Source organism: Anguilla rostrata, chromosome 16, assembly GCF_018555375.3.
Source record: "Anguilla rostrata isolate EN2019 chromosome 16, ASM1855537v3, whole genome shotgun sequence".
Taxonomy (NCBI): Eukaryota; Metazoa; Chordata; class Actinopteri; order Anguilliformes; family Anguillidae; genus Anguilla; species Anguilla rostrata.
The window spans coordinates 24,177,788-24,192,642 of NC_057948.1; the positions used below are offsets into that span (position 1 = coordinate 24,177,788).

The following is a 14,855-nucleotide window of genomic DNA, read 5'->3' on the forward strand; positions in this document are numbered from 1 at the left end:
AGCCGTCACCCTCTACGTTCAGCACAGAACAGGGCCTTAGCCACGTTACGTGCAGCTCACACATCTGGACACAGCGCTCTGCATGTCCAGCGCATCCCCGAAACAAGGCATGGGACCAGGGGACGCACAGTGAGTCAGCAAATCTACACTTCATGAGAAAGGTTTTTTTTAGGAGCCATTTGCAAATTCCACTCAATATGATAAATGAGGACACGGTACAAACAGTACTAACTGTGCAAAAGCAAAATAGAAAACTGTTGTTGCTGTCCTGAATTTTTGTCAGAATTTTTTGTCAGAGACCATTAGTAAAATGAGTCAAAGTCATATATATATATATATATATATATACACACACACACACACATATATAGCAACATACTGCATGTACTTTACTATGTTCCATCCCTAAACACTACCGAAATGCCTCGTCCTAATGAGAGAGCTAGAATAGGGCGCATGGCTGGAAGAGCCACATTGCCCACAAACACCTTATCTATTCATCTTCTCAGCGGCTGCAAAACAAACAGTCTGTTGTTTTAACAGATTAGCAAACAAGATATTGATTTAGACCAGCATAATTATAGAGCATTTCACACAACAGAGCTCCAGGACTGTGGGGAATGACAAAAGGAATAAAACACATAAACGCATAAAAAATACAACACTGAAAAGGTGATTTTGTGACTGCAGGATTACATCCCGGCATTATGCACAGTGGTTTTAATTAGACTCCCTTCCCTCCTTTCTCAATTTCCCTAATGATGTGGAAGCCAGCTGAAGCTGTGTGAAAGGGGGTGTGTGCGCTTGGCACTGCCAGCCTGGCAGCGTGCGGCAGCGCCAGGCCCTGGGCAGTCGGCGGGTAACATCCTGCTCCCAAGGCTCAGCCGGTCCTCACGGGGCACAGCCGGCTCAGTCAGGTGGCCGGTGTGTAAAAATAACTGCCCGCCTGAGAGTTCTCATGAATTAATCATCACCTTCCAAAATCCCGCTGTTCCACCTCATCATCTTCAGGAGAGCATTATTCCGATATTATTGAAAAAAAATATGTTATGACTTGGCATACATTACGCCTGATATGGGCAGTAGTATTGCGGTTAGGCAACCGGGCTTGTAATCAACAGGTAGGAAGTTCCAGGTATGGCACTGCCATTAGGTCCTTAACCTGAATTTCTTCTGCATATATTCAGCTCCATAAATGGCTACTGTGTAAAAATTTAAAACAGCATAAGTCGGTGTGCATGAGTGTGTCTGGGTAAATGGCAGAGATATAATGTAATGACTCCAAATTCAGAGAAGACACTGGCATCATCTAGTGGTGGGAAACCATCAAGACTACATTTCAAATACAGCACCAAAACAAAATACACTTAACTCAACCAGTACTAACATCCAATCTGCTACTGTACAAACTCTGTTGCCTAACCAGGGTGCTTTACCCTTAAGTTTAAACAATTAAATTAATAAAATCATATTTTTCTTTGTGTTATTCAGTATTTTCAATTTGGGGACACCAAACTATTGAAATCAGATTTTTAAATATGTACTGTGTTTGGGAACCCTAGTTTAAGTCTACATTTGAAAACCAGAACAAAGCGCTTGATGGTTTGTTTAAATAAAGGCTGTAATCTCATAACTATGAAACTGTATATAACCACCTAATTAAATTAGATTTAAAAATTCATATTTACATTTTAGCAGTAAAATTAAATCAAAAATACTTTAGTTCTTCTGCCGAGATATGTTAGTTTATTGAAGATTGTGCAGATAAACAGTAACTCAGAGATAAATTCAGTGTAACTAAAATAATCCATTTTTATTTATTAAAATGAATTCTTAGTGGCAGATTCAGACAGCAAAGAGGAATAAAGACAGTGTAACATTTCCATTTTGTTCAGTGCAGTATGTTTATTAAAAAATAAATACAACATGACAGAACCTTTCTCCGTTTACCAGGTGCATATTAGCATGCCAAGAGAGAAACAGCGTAAAGGCCTTTTGGTTCCTTTATTAGTGTCAGAACACTGCTTATCTTCTGTTATGTACTATATCAGTTCCAAACACTGCAGGAAAATGACTAACATACAGTGCAGTGCGGAGAGTGACACAATGTTTGTTGCTTTGGCTCTGTACTCCAGCACACTGGATTTGAAATTTAACAGTGAATATGAAGCCAACTTTAATTTGAGAGTATTTTCACCCATATCAGATGAACCTTGCAAGATGAAATTCACTGGCAAGCCTCAAGAACAGAGTAGCCACGTTAGAAGTACATTAGAAAAACCATAGAGTTCTGGAACAAAGTCTCACAGACAGATGCGACAAGTATTAAACTGTACCAAAGTGCTGGAAAAGTGCGGAGAAAGAAAGGAACTGTTCAGGATCCAAAGCACCCCCCTCATCCGTTAAACACGGACGTTAAACTGAGGTCCTGACTCACTGTATTATTACTCACTGGTCATTAAAGATTCCATGACGGAAAGAGTAGGGGATTGTGTCTAGGCTAAACTCCCAACCTGGGGGGTATGTCACAAAGCAGTGTTACTGAGTTAGCTGGATAACCCTAGGAGACCATGTTAAAAAAAGGGTAGCGATTCCCACACGGTTCACCCAGTATGGATGTAAATACCTGCTAATTAAAGCTGACAGTCTGTACCTCATATTCACTGATTTATTTAAAACCCAATGTACTACAGTACAGAGCCAAAACAACAAAAAATTGTAACTCTGTCACTTACAGACTGCACTGTAACAGTGCCATTGCACGTGCTACACCCAGGACGGCAGGAGTTGGTTCTGCACACTTAGTTATGCCCTGTGGACATGCAAACACTGAGGACACAAGGCTGTGGTACTGTGACAGTTTAAGAGGCTCTGCATTGCAAAGCACCAGAACTGAGGTGCCTTATACAACAGTAGTCACCAGCACACATTAAGACCTTTCCCACTATGGTGAGTAACAATGAATATATATATATACAATATGTCCTATAAATACGTACATATACACACACCTCACACACACGCACACGCACACACACACACACACACACACACACACACACACACACTTGGCCATTCTGTGGACTTGACCGCATTTAGCACTGCTATAAATCCCAGTTGGATCCATGCACCGAATGAACACTACAGAGTTGAGAGCGACACAAGAAAAAGGAAAACCAGCCAGCGACCAGGGACGTGAACTCTCGGCACGCTCCGGCAAATTAAAACACTGGAAGGCAGACAAAATATATTGCTTTATGACGAACACAATATGGGAGGCTTGCAGCTAGCAATCTGCTCATTGCGCAGACATCCTGGCCCAGTCCACCTCCTGTCAATAACTGCCAGGACGGTGCAGTAAACGTCTCATGAAAGGCAAACCTTTGGAGCGCTTGACACAGCCTTTTGGAAGCGGGTATAATACAGAACCGAGCGAGCAGCTGCTCGTGGCAAAAAGGGCTTTACAGGGTTCAGCAGCACGGAGCCGGAGCCAAACGCACTGGGAGTTTCCGCGTTTCAAGCACTGAAATATGGAAACTGAGGGAAGATCTGAAGCTCTACAGACACGCTGCCAAACGCCAGTTAAAGAGAGAAAATACTCTTATTTCATATTTATAACTGGGCACATGATACGAGGCTTTCATCTCATATGAACATGTTCTAGTAAATTAGTGTGTTTGACCCATACAGTTCAAAGCAAAATGTAAGTCAGTTTGCGAGTTCTCATATGGCACTTGAAGGGTCCCTCAGGTTAAATACAGGGTCTTTGCAGAAGGGATATACATTGTGACTGACTCACACACAATGCACACCACGACACACTCTGGAACGAACGGTTCCTTCTTGTGTCTTTTTACCTGAGTTAAGATGCACTTTGCCAATTCAGTTTTGAAACAAACGGAAATAACTCAACATTAAAACGAAAAATAAAAAAAAAAACATTTTCCACATAAAAATAATAAATCATTATTTTGTAATGAAGGCTGAGTGCAGAGGTGAGCCTGCAGTAGAGCTGCAGTGAAGAGGCTGGGCTTGCAGGTTTGAATCCCAGAGGCACCACTGCTGTGCTCTTAAGTAATGCAAAGCACGTAGCCTCAAGTGTTTCAGTAAACATCCAGCCTAATGAATGTATAAAATGCAAGACAGCGTAGGGCACCGAGTTGGTAAATAAATAACGTAATGAAGATGGAAACAAAGGGACAGGGTGCAGTCCACACAAGGATAAGCACTGTGGTGTTTCTTTTTCTGTTGTGTGTGCGACCAGACGTGTACCGCCAAGTCCTTCCTGGTTTTAGCTCACATGTTCCCCGTGACTCCACCTCCCGGGTGCCATTGATGGGCGGGGTTTGATCGTCATGGAGATGCCCCTCCCCCGTGGTTACCGTGACGTCGCTGGCAGGCCCTCACCTCTCCTGCAGCACCCTCTGGCAGTGGTACAGCAGGCAGTCGGGCAGGTCCGGGACGGATGAACGCAGCCACACCGTCAGGGTGCCCGTGTGGGCGTGGCAGTGCAGCAGGCAGGGGTGCCCTGGGAGGAGCTGGCATGCCATGATGCCCTCAGTGCCTGAGGGCACACGCAGTGAAGGGGTTAATGCATACTGGATGATTGAATGAATTAATACAAATGAGTCCATTTTTTTTATAGCAAGCAAATTAACCATATTAGCACCTTGCGAATTATTCATAATTATTATTCATTTAACTACTAGAGTGAATCAGAACTTTAGGTCAGTCTCTAATGAGAGAGGCAGTGGCCTGGATTCAATCAACAGGATCTTTTAAAATTAATTATGATTGCTGAAGCCACCAAATTGTGTTAGTGTAGAAAAAAAACACCATTTTGCATTTAATTTTGAGTGAATATTAAGAACATGATTACTGAATCCAGACCAGAGTGCCCTTAGAACAGAGGGATGTCTCAGTTTTCTACTTAGTCCAGACAAAACCAGCATCGGCCCTTAGACTAAAGAAGGCTACAGGGTGGGAGAGCCACTAGCAGAGCTGGATGAAATCACACAGGACACCAATCACAGAGGATAGTGCCAACAGCAGTGCTTACCTATGATTTCCACAAGGTGGAGCCGTAGTTCTTCCTTCAGGACGTTCAGTGTGGCTGAGAACGGGTCCTCTTTGTCCGGCAGAAGCTGGAGGTTCTGTTTCACATCGTGGCTGAAGGACAGCCACAGCTTCCCATAATCCTCTGTGCTCAGAAGCAAAGGCCTGCAGTACCCAGAGTGCACCAGTGTTTGACAAGGAGTCACCACTCTGTCTTTTATACTGGATATATACATATAATCAGTATATGATTGAACTAACATAGCATTTACATTTTTTTTTAAATATATTTTTGGGCTTTTTCCGCTTAATTCACAGGACAGTGTAGAGAAACAGGAATGGGAAGAGAGAGAAAGGGAGAGACATGTGACAAAGGTTGTGTGGCCGGATTCAAACTGCCCACGTTGCAGTTCGCAATGAGCATGTGGTCAGGCAACGCCTGAAAATCTTTTCCCCATTTAGCAGAAGCACTTACCCACAGTGATTCAGATTGCTTACATTTTTTTTTCTGTTTTTTACACATGATCTACTTTTGCAGTGAAGCAAGTTACTGAAGCTAGTCAGATTAAGTATCTCGCTCAGGGGTAAAACGGCAGTGGTCCACCATGGCGTCAAACCTGAAACCTCTGAGGTACAAGCCCATGTCCCGAACCACTGCGCTACACCAGGTAAGAAGAGCAGGGGAGAACTGAGCCCCACAGAACAGGCGGGACGCAGAGACGGGGCGGGGCCGTACCTGAGGAAGTCAGTCAGAGGGAGCCCCACTGAGAACTGCAGCTCATTGGCTGACTCAGACTGGCCGCGGTAGGTCACCGCCCCACCCACCATGGCTTGGACCAGGGGCATCTCCATGACTACGCTGTACTGGCTGGTCACAGTGCCAAGGCCACCAACCGAGGGGATCGCCCGATTCGCACCGTCCAAAACCTGGAGGGAAACAGAAAACAAAGCTGTGACCCAACCCTGTCCCTGTTCCTGCACAATACAAATAAAACATTTTATTATTATTATTATTATTATTATTATTATGAGTGAGGCAGTTACTGCAGTACCTTCAGCTGATCGGAGGTGAGCTGCACAGACACGCCCTGCAGGGAGGAGTCACTGCTGTTGCGTATCAGGAGGCGAAGCTCCAGGGCTTCCTGTCCGCAAACCTTCCAGGCTGAGAGAGCCAGGCTGTGGTCAGAGGCCAGGCTCAGGAGCTCAGAGTGGGGCAGCTCAAGCAGCTCTGTGGGGAGGCAGGGGGAAGCCTGTCTGCCAGGCTCAGCGGCCCCATCACTGGCCTCAGGGGGGTCATCCTCGCCTTCATCCCCGGCCTGATACCCCAGCGTGTCCTCAGGGTCGCACTGTAGAAGAGGGGGTTCCGTTTGCCCCTCCCCCCAAGGACCAGTGATGCTTGGCCCCTCCCCAGGCAGACTGTCAGAGGTTGGCCCCTCCCCTAGGGAACTAGTGGTGTTTGGCCCCTCCCCCAAGGAGCTGGCAGTAACTGGCTGCTGTCCTAGAGGAGCAGCAAAGGCTGGCTCCTCTCTGAGGGGATTGACAGTGTTTGGACCATCCTCTAGGGGGCCAAGAGTGGTTAACCCCTCCCCTAAACGGCCAGCAGCGCTTAGCTCATCCTCCACAAGGGGGGCGGGGCTTGAGTCCAGCAGGCTGTCCACGGTGCTGTGAGAGGAGTAGGAGGAGTCTGAGAGCTTGTCGCTGCCCCCTGCTGGCTCCTGCAATCGGGCCTTCCTCCTGAACCTCTGCGGGGCCACATCGGGTTTCCCCATCTGTGGGAGAGAAGGGGAGGGGGGGCGGTTAGTACCTGCTGGTGAGGAGGGGGGTGGGTCGGCACATCAGGCGGGCCCCTGTGGGTGGCACGCTCACCAGGCAAGGCTCGTTCTGCAGACCCAGGCCCACGAAGAGAGAGGAGGCCAGCTGCCGCCTCTCCTGCTCCAGCTCGGAGGCCTGGGCAGCAACAGGGGCGTGGCTGGGGACGTCTGCCTGCACGCTCACGGTGCCGCCCTGCTGTTGGGAAGGCACAGGGGGAAGGATCGGCACCGCAGGGACCTCCTCAGTGGCCTCCTTCTGGGGGAGGTACCCCTCCTTCCCCCAAACTCGCTGCACTCCCTCCATCTTCAGCAAGCCAGAGCTGGAAACACCAGATACCAAAACCAAGTCATCACACTAAACGCACTACAGCCCCATGGGTTAAATTAGACTCTCTCTACATCAAACTTTCATTAGCTCACATCAATGGAGCAGAACCAATAACAACATAGCTATGGAGCTAAAAATAAAAATTTCATTAGCTAAAGGTAAAATGAAAGCTGTCAGTTATGTATTTAAGCTGTCAAAATGCATTTATTGCTACCGTACACAAATATGCATGAATTCTAAGATACTCTTCACTTCACCCTACTCAGTCTGACAGGTGTGGGTGGGTGTGAAAATGCAAGTAGCACCATGTTGATGTGAGCAAAGTATCAGATGGTGTTGTGTTACTGACTCTGGCAATTCTTGTATTTTACAATTCCTTCATTTTAATCTATAACAGGCTAGCCACCAAAAATGGACTATGATAAGTTCAAGAACCCAGCAGCAAAAATCAGTATGAGGAATTTTCTGGAAACACCCACCCTACTAAGCCCTCAGAAGTGAGGGATCATGGGAACTCACCCTCCTTTGTGTGAAAGCTCGGCGCTGTTGCCAGAGAGACCAGAGCTGAGCGAGAAGCCTGTGGGAGACTGTCTGTCAGTCAGGCTGCAGGTGGACAGACTGATTGGCATAGACAGGCTGTACGGCTCAAAGTTTAGCACTGAGGGGGAAGAACACATCAATGAGACACAACACAGGCTAGGTGACAGACTAATGACAGACTATGCCTTTTTACACGGTTGCACCAAAGTGTGGAGACAGGCTAATCACAGCCTCCACTGTTTACACTATTGCACCAGAGGGTGGAGACAGGCCAATCACAGCCTCCACCAAGCTACTATAATAGTCACGAAGATGAAATCCCACACAATTCCTACCAAACTAACTGTCATTCAGACTGCCATAAAAATGAATAATATCAAGGATACTATGACCAAATTAAATGTCTTGCAGTGGGTAGAAAGAAATTGTTCCAAGAAGGAAAAAAGGGTAGGGGCTCCACCGGCTGATTCCATATGCGATTGCACAAAACCTATAGCACTGTTTCCCGCAGCGATCTGGCTTACGATTGTCCGTTAACCCAAATTGGATAACTGTAAAGACTAACACACAGTCGAGCAGAGTATCCCTCCGTAAACAGCCCCAGCCTGAGAGCAGGGCTCTGCAGTACCTTTCTCCTGCGAGAGCTCCTCTTGTCTCTGATGGGGGGGTTTATATGGGGCAGCGCCCTGGGCCAAAGCATCTGACACAAACCCGTCCAGGAAGGACAGGGAAGAGTCCACCTGCATCACGCACACACACGCACACACACACACGCGCGCACACACACGCGCACAATGCACACACACGCGCACACACACGCGCACACACACGCGCGCACACACGCACACACACACACGCACACACACACACACACACGCAAGTACAGAAACACACACACACGCACACACACACACAAGCACAGAAACACACACATGCACGCACAAAAACGCACACACACGGTGTTTACTCATGCATATATTTAAAATAACTGTTGTTGTTGTGAACTACAGCAAAGTTAATGCAAAGCACCATTTTATGCACTTTATGCTGCTTTGGAAATGTTGTTAGCCAAGTCTGTGGTTCATGTAACTCAGGTAGATTCACTTGTGTTCTCTGCACTGCTAAATGAATGCAATGTAAGGTAAAGTAATACAACGCTGTAAATGACTGTGCACAATCACAAATATTCCCTATAGGAGTACTGCAGAGGAACTTTGCCATCTCCCTGCATGACCCCGCCCTCTGCGTACCTCCAGGCCGTCCCAGCTGGCGTTTTGGGGAAGCACCCTGTCCTTGAGGGCCTCATCCTGGCAGAGGACGCCCAGCTCCAGGGCCTGCTGCCGTATGGTGGTGCAAAGGGACCCTCCGTACCGCCCCGCCACCTCCCCGGCCACGCCCACACACGCCGCACCCCCGCAGAGCTTGCACATGGCCCCCAGAATCCAGCTCCTGGTCTCCATGGTGATGCGGCCTTGCTCCAACAGCCTGGCCAGCTGAGCCAAAACCAGACTGGGCTCCAGGCCCACTTTCAGGAAGGAGAACTCGCCAAGAACCTGTGAGAGAGCAGCTCTGTCTTCTATGTTCAACTGTCTTTTTAAAACTACACAACAATTCATCATTAAAGTAGATGCATCCGGTACGACTGTCCCTTAAGGTCACAGTTCTACTTGTTGGCAGGAGGGTGGATGTTCATTCAATGTACCAGCAATACTGTTCCCTCTCTTCACTGCGGAGAGGGCAATTTCTTCCGTTTCTGTCTCTCTTATTCAGTCTTGAAGGAAACCAGGCAGCATTATGCACATATTTAACCAGGAAACAATGGCAACAGCAATTATAAAGGCATCTGGAAGAGGCCAATTGTAGGCCAGGATCATTCAGTTGGGGGCAAGCTGCCCACCTCAAAGGAAGAGGGAGAAGAATGGCAGTGGCAGTGCCTGCTGGTGATATAAGGGGAGGCTAATAGCTCATGACCGGCAGAGCGCCGCTCTTACCCAGCTGATGACCTGCAGGAAGCGCTGGGGCAGGAGAGAGGTGTCCGCCTGCAGCAGGGCGAGGTACGAGTCCACAGCATTCAGCCTCAACTGTGTGTCCTCTTCTGCACTGTCAAAGCCTTCAGCAACACATACACACAGAGCGTTTAACCACAGACACACATTTCTTTTGTATAATTCTGACATGTTCAGGGATACTGGTGAAAATTAGCCTTTCAGCGACCTCTGGTTGCTCTATCACTGCAAATATCACATAAATAAAAATATACATGAACATGCGGCACACTGGTGGTCCACATTACAGTACTGTACCTTCTGCTAGGAGCCGGAGGAAGCTGTTTGGTATCTCTGATTGCATGACATCCCCTCCCAGGGAAAACACAGTGTTCATGGTCTGGATGAACCACACATTGTCTGGGGCATACGTAGAGGTGTATAGGAACAGAATCGACCGCAACTCAACCAACACCCATGACCACAAGATACTCCTCCTTAACCTTAATCTGATAAAATGAATATGGATGGAGAGAGAGAAAATTAAGTTTTAATTCTTTTGAACTAGACTGAGAATGTCTAAGGAAAGGTGCTCATACTGCACTGGAAAAGGCAGTGCAGGTGAAAGGTTGCTATACTATACACTAGTCCTCCAAGCTAACACAATGAGTTCTAACACAGACCCATAACCTGTCCAAACAGTTACCAAACCACAGCCATAAAAGCTGCTGTTTTTAACTGAGTGTGTCAGCGTCATAAAGGGAACCCTAAAGGGACAAGAAAGGGCCCGTTTTTAACCATGTGTCATAAACTTTAAAAGGGACATTAAGTTCATAACGGAAGGATATTTCTCTGCCAGTTCGGCCACTTTTCCCACCAGGTCAATGGTGGTGTGCTCGTCTTTGCTCTGCCTGAGGAAATCCAGCATCTTCTGCACAATCACTGACACGTTCTGGCCGTTCGTGATTCTATACAGCAACTCTAGTGTCTGGGCAGGAGAGGACAATGTCATTTTATTATTAAAAACATGTGCACTTGGTGGATAAAGATAAAGAGCTATATGGTAGGGGCAGCCCTCACCTCTCTCTTAATAATGGGGTCAGGATGGTCGAGGCACTCTATGATGGTCATCTGGTGCTGTAGAGCCAGGTTAGGGTCCTGCTGCACAACGTAGGTCAGAGCTTTTAAACCTGAAAGCATGTTTTGAAATCCGTTAGCGTGGGGACGTAACACTTAACAGTCTGTATAAATCTTAAACACTGCTAAAATAAGCAGCATATAAAGATTTATTGATGAGAACAAGCTATTCTGCCATGTTGAATCAATTTCTGTGGTACAGTCTGGAGAGAATTCAGCACCTTGTCTTGAATATTCCATGAGACCCTGCGTTTACCTTTGACTAATACCCACCTCCTTCTGTTCTGAACAGGCCTCAAAATGAAAACATTTGAAAAGGTTTTTCATATTAGGACCAGAACTACTCTTGTTGCCCCTCTTTGTATTTTCCCCATCTGTGAAGTGTCAAGGTTTCTCACGTACCAAGGTACTTCAGGTTGATCTTGGGTGACAACACAAACTTCCCGATGCACTTGGCTGCCTTCTCCAGCAGTTCAGATTTTGGATGGATGGTGTAGATGGTTTTCACACATTCATACAATATAGCTAAAGAGAAATAAACCTATTAGTACAGGGCTGTGCCCTCCAAGCAGTTTCTCATTTTTTATCAATTACACAGCAATGGTGTAGTGCAGACTCAAGCCTACCATACGTGATGTTATGATTGATTTCTGCTCTTCTTAAAGATTCATCCAAGACCTCATACATCAACTCACTGACACTGAAAAGGAGAGAAGAGTGCCTCTTATGGTGGCGTTCTTTCCAGAATGTTCTACCTTTACAGCCTCATTGAATGCACAACATGAGATGTTGTGCATTCAATACACTCAAAGCGCTAAATCTGGAGCATGGAGTACAATAACAAGTTAACAACAGGTTAACCAACCTAGGTGTTCAAATGCAAGCTCAAGATAATTTCATGAAAACTAATCATGGGCTAATAAAAAAAATAATGCATTTTAAAAATCACAAGACTGCTCTTCAATGGCACACCATAAAGCCTGAGGGCGACATTTTGTTCTCTGCAGTTTCAATGTGGAAAGAGCATCGCTGGAAGCTCCTGCTGGTTAGAGAATTGTGCGATACCTCTGGTCCTCCTTCCCCAGAAGGGCCAGCATCCTGAGCAGCTGTATCTGCAGCCAGGGGGCAGGAACGCTGTGGTAGTTAAATTCCACCGGAAGCTTGCCTCCCACCACCTGTTTCAGTATCGCCACCAAGCTCGCAGTCAGCTCCTTGAAACTGTCAGGGCTCTCCTGAAAGAACACGCAGTGTTTTTTTACTTGTTTGTTTATTATTATTATTGTTGTTTTTATTATTATAGAAGTTTAACTATGGCAATGAGCTGTACAGAGTACAATATACACAAAAAAAAAAACAAAAAAAAACAAAAAAAACAATGGAACAACAAAACATTAAACAAAATCAATGTTAACAGCTAAGATAAACAAACAGCAATAACAGGCCATCTATCTAAAAACACTAATTACACGTCATCCAATTAAAATGAAAAAGCTGTGACAAATTAATACAGTACCTCCTTACATTTTTTAAATTATGTTCATATGCTGTAAAATACTTTACCACAGTGTAAACTATACCATATGCATTCCTGGCTATCAAAACAAACACAACAATCAGCATAAAGGTGATAGCTGCGAACTAGTGCATCTGAAAACTACCTTTATCATTTGGAGGTATATGTGTAAAGATGCAGTCATCACTCCAGGGTCCTTATCGCACAGCGCTTTCCGGAACTTGTCGTGGATGTGTTGCACCTGATTGGGTGCTATCAAGTAAAACTTGTACAGTGCCAGCACTGCCTTCCTCCGAATTATTTCCCTAGAAAGAATTGATAAACAAAATTGACAAAAATAAAGCTGAAACCTAATGCTATACCAGAATTCCTCCGTTGTTCTGAGCATTGGAATATGCCATATATTTACAAATCATCTTTCATTTATTATTTATTTATTTGCCTCCATGTCTGTGTTTCATTTCATTTTAGGTCATGACTGGCCAGCCATCATAATATTCCACAACTCGGCAAGAACCAAATAATTCAAACAATACCATAAAGAAAATGTTTGAACAATTTAACAATTTTGTCATTTGAAATAGGAAATGGAATAAATAGAGGAAGAAGGCTTACTTTGAGTGAGTGAGCTTGTCCTCGACCAGAGGAAGAACCGCTGGGATCATGTCTTTGGGGAATATCTGGCTGACCACGGTCAGGGCCATGCACACCTCTATGAGGTTGGTACTCTGCAAGTCCTGAAAAAAATGCACATGCCTCACGTCATTCAGCGCCTGACTGCACCCGCTGCATCGGCAGATACCACCAGCACACTCTGCATTTACAAACACAAATACCTTCAGCACTGTGTTCACAAGCAGGAGCAGCAGGTCGTGGCTTTCATTCAGAAACAATGACACTGCAAGGTAACCTAAGGCCAGAAAAAGACAAATTGTGTGCATGTCAATGACAGCCAAAATTGCTAACTAGACTATGGCTAAGCTTCAAACATAGTGGCCCATGTACAAGATATACCACTTCTGTTTTACTTCTGTCGTGCTTTATGAAAGTAGGACCTCGGAAAAGAACATACCCACTCTTTTCTCCAGACCACTTCCCTGCTGTGCCAGCTTGATGGCGTGTATGTAGCTGAAGGATGCCTCGTATCCAAGCATTTCACAATATATGGCTCTAACCATGATTTCCTTCATCTGCCTCTGTAATTGAACCAAGCAGGAAAAATAAAGTTCTTCCCAAAGCAATGTGTAATTCAAAGAATAGACATATCAATCAATCAATTTTGCTAATAAGCTGAGATATTGAAAAGCTAAATTCCCATAGCCTATACATTTCACTGCATGTCCCTGTAGACATTATTTGGCCATAAAAACATTATATAAATAAAATAAAATTAAACAATAAAAAAAAAACATGGACCCTATCTGTGTATTTGTGTATGTGCAGTACCTCTTTTTGGCTCCATACAGTTTATTATTATACCTGAGTCACCAGCCTAAATCAAAGAGGTTCAGGAAGGCAAGATTTGGTGATCATGTTTGCTAATGAAATTAGATATAGGCATCGTTGTGTCTCATCAGAATGCTTTCTATGCCAAAGATAACATTTGGGAAACCCTACAATGTATGAACACTACTAATAATCTTTCGGAAGAGACTGGCAAATAAATACTACAAAACAAAATTCTGTTAAATGTGTTGAATGAACTCAGCTAGCCACTTACCAAGGTCGTGTTGGGAGAGGAAACCTGTTCTTTTAGAGCAGACAACTCTTTCTTGATAAGTTTCTCTTCCTCCTTACAAGAAAAGAGCGAAAAAATGATGCACAGTACTAGCTCATTAGCTAGGTAGGCTGACACCACCGAACAGCCATTTCGCTAGCTACTGTAGGTAAATGTTGTGTCTTGGCACCAGTGTTAGTGTTGCTGCCATCGTTGTATTAACTAACCGTGACCAACTTAATCTAGCTGCATGGCTAAAAAGACCGATCATCGTATCCTTGTGTCAGTGTTGTCGCTGGCTACCCGGCTCGCTAACGTTAGCAAAATCTAAATCTGAACCGCTGCACACGACGGCTGGGTTTCACTCACATGCTTGGAAGTCAGTTCAGTTACGCTTCTGATTAGATTTCCCAATTTCGAAGTGGCAGAAAGTTTCCCAGCCCCGGGCTGCGGGTCCAGCGACAGAAGACTTGGAAGAGCAGTGAGTGTCTTCTCAACAACATCACTCATTTCAGCTTTCGCATAAGGACACGGGCTTCAAAGATATGTCGTTTAAATCATATATATGTATATATCACATCCGGAATATATTTACAAAGAAAGGCGATCAGGAGGATGACAAGTTGGAGGTTAGCAGCAGCATTGCTACATCCTACAGTAAATAAACCGAAGCGGCATTTTGACGTCATCCCCCCAATTTGAAGTCAAAACTTTATTTGAAACCTTTGGTAAAATGGCTGCGGCTGTGACAGTTCTGCACTAGGGAGCA

General features: G+C 45.2%; 1 protein-coding gene across 1 annotated transcript; it reads right to left on the bottom strand.

The window, feature by feature from the left end:
- Positions 1-1,885: 1,885 nt before the first annotated feature.
- ap4e1 (adaptor related protein complex 4 subunit epsilon 1) lies at positions 1,886-14,786 on the bottom strand. The gene is made up of 21 exons (XM_064312788.1): positions 14,456-14,786; positions 14,090-14,161; positions 13,442-13,565; positions 13,206-13,279; positions 12,985-13,106; positions 12,515-12,674; positions 11,922-12,088; positions 11,483-11,556; positions 11,259-11,381; positions 10,800-10,909; positions 10,568-10,707; positions 10,038-10,150; positions 9,726-9,844; positions 8,985-9,287; positions 8,363-8,474; positions 7,714-7,852; positions 6,922-7,186; positions 6,108-6,824; positions 5,792-5,982; positions 5,060-5,220; positions 1,886-4,564 (listed from the first exon to the last, which is right to left on the bottom strand). Exons 1-21 carry the CDS (start codon positions 14,594-14,596, stop codon positions 4,404-4,406), a joined length of 3,588 nt encoding a protein of 1,195 aa, XP_064168858.1. The 5' UTR covers positions 14,597-14,786; the 3' UTR covers positions 1,886-4,403.
- Positions 14,787-14,855: the final 69 nt, after the last annotated feature.

What these genes read in the sequence shown, in the direction of transcription:
- ap4e1 (XM_064312788.1), bottom strand. Translation starts at nt 14,596, where the DNA reads ATGAGTGATGTTGTTGAGAAGACACTCACTGCTCTTCCAAGTCTTCTG. An exon ending in GACAAGCTCACTCACTCAAA is followed by an intron (nt 12,675 to 12,984) that starts GTAAGCCTTCTT and finishes AATTCTTTCTAG; the next exon opens with GGAAATAATTCGGAGGAAGG. An exon ending in CTGGGGAAGGAGGACCAGAG is followed by an intron (nt 11,557 to 11,921) that starts GTATCGCACAAT and finishes TCTCCTTTTCAG; the next exon opens with TGTCAGTGAGTTGATGTATG.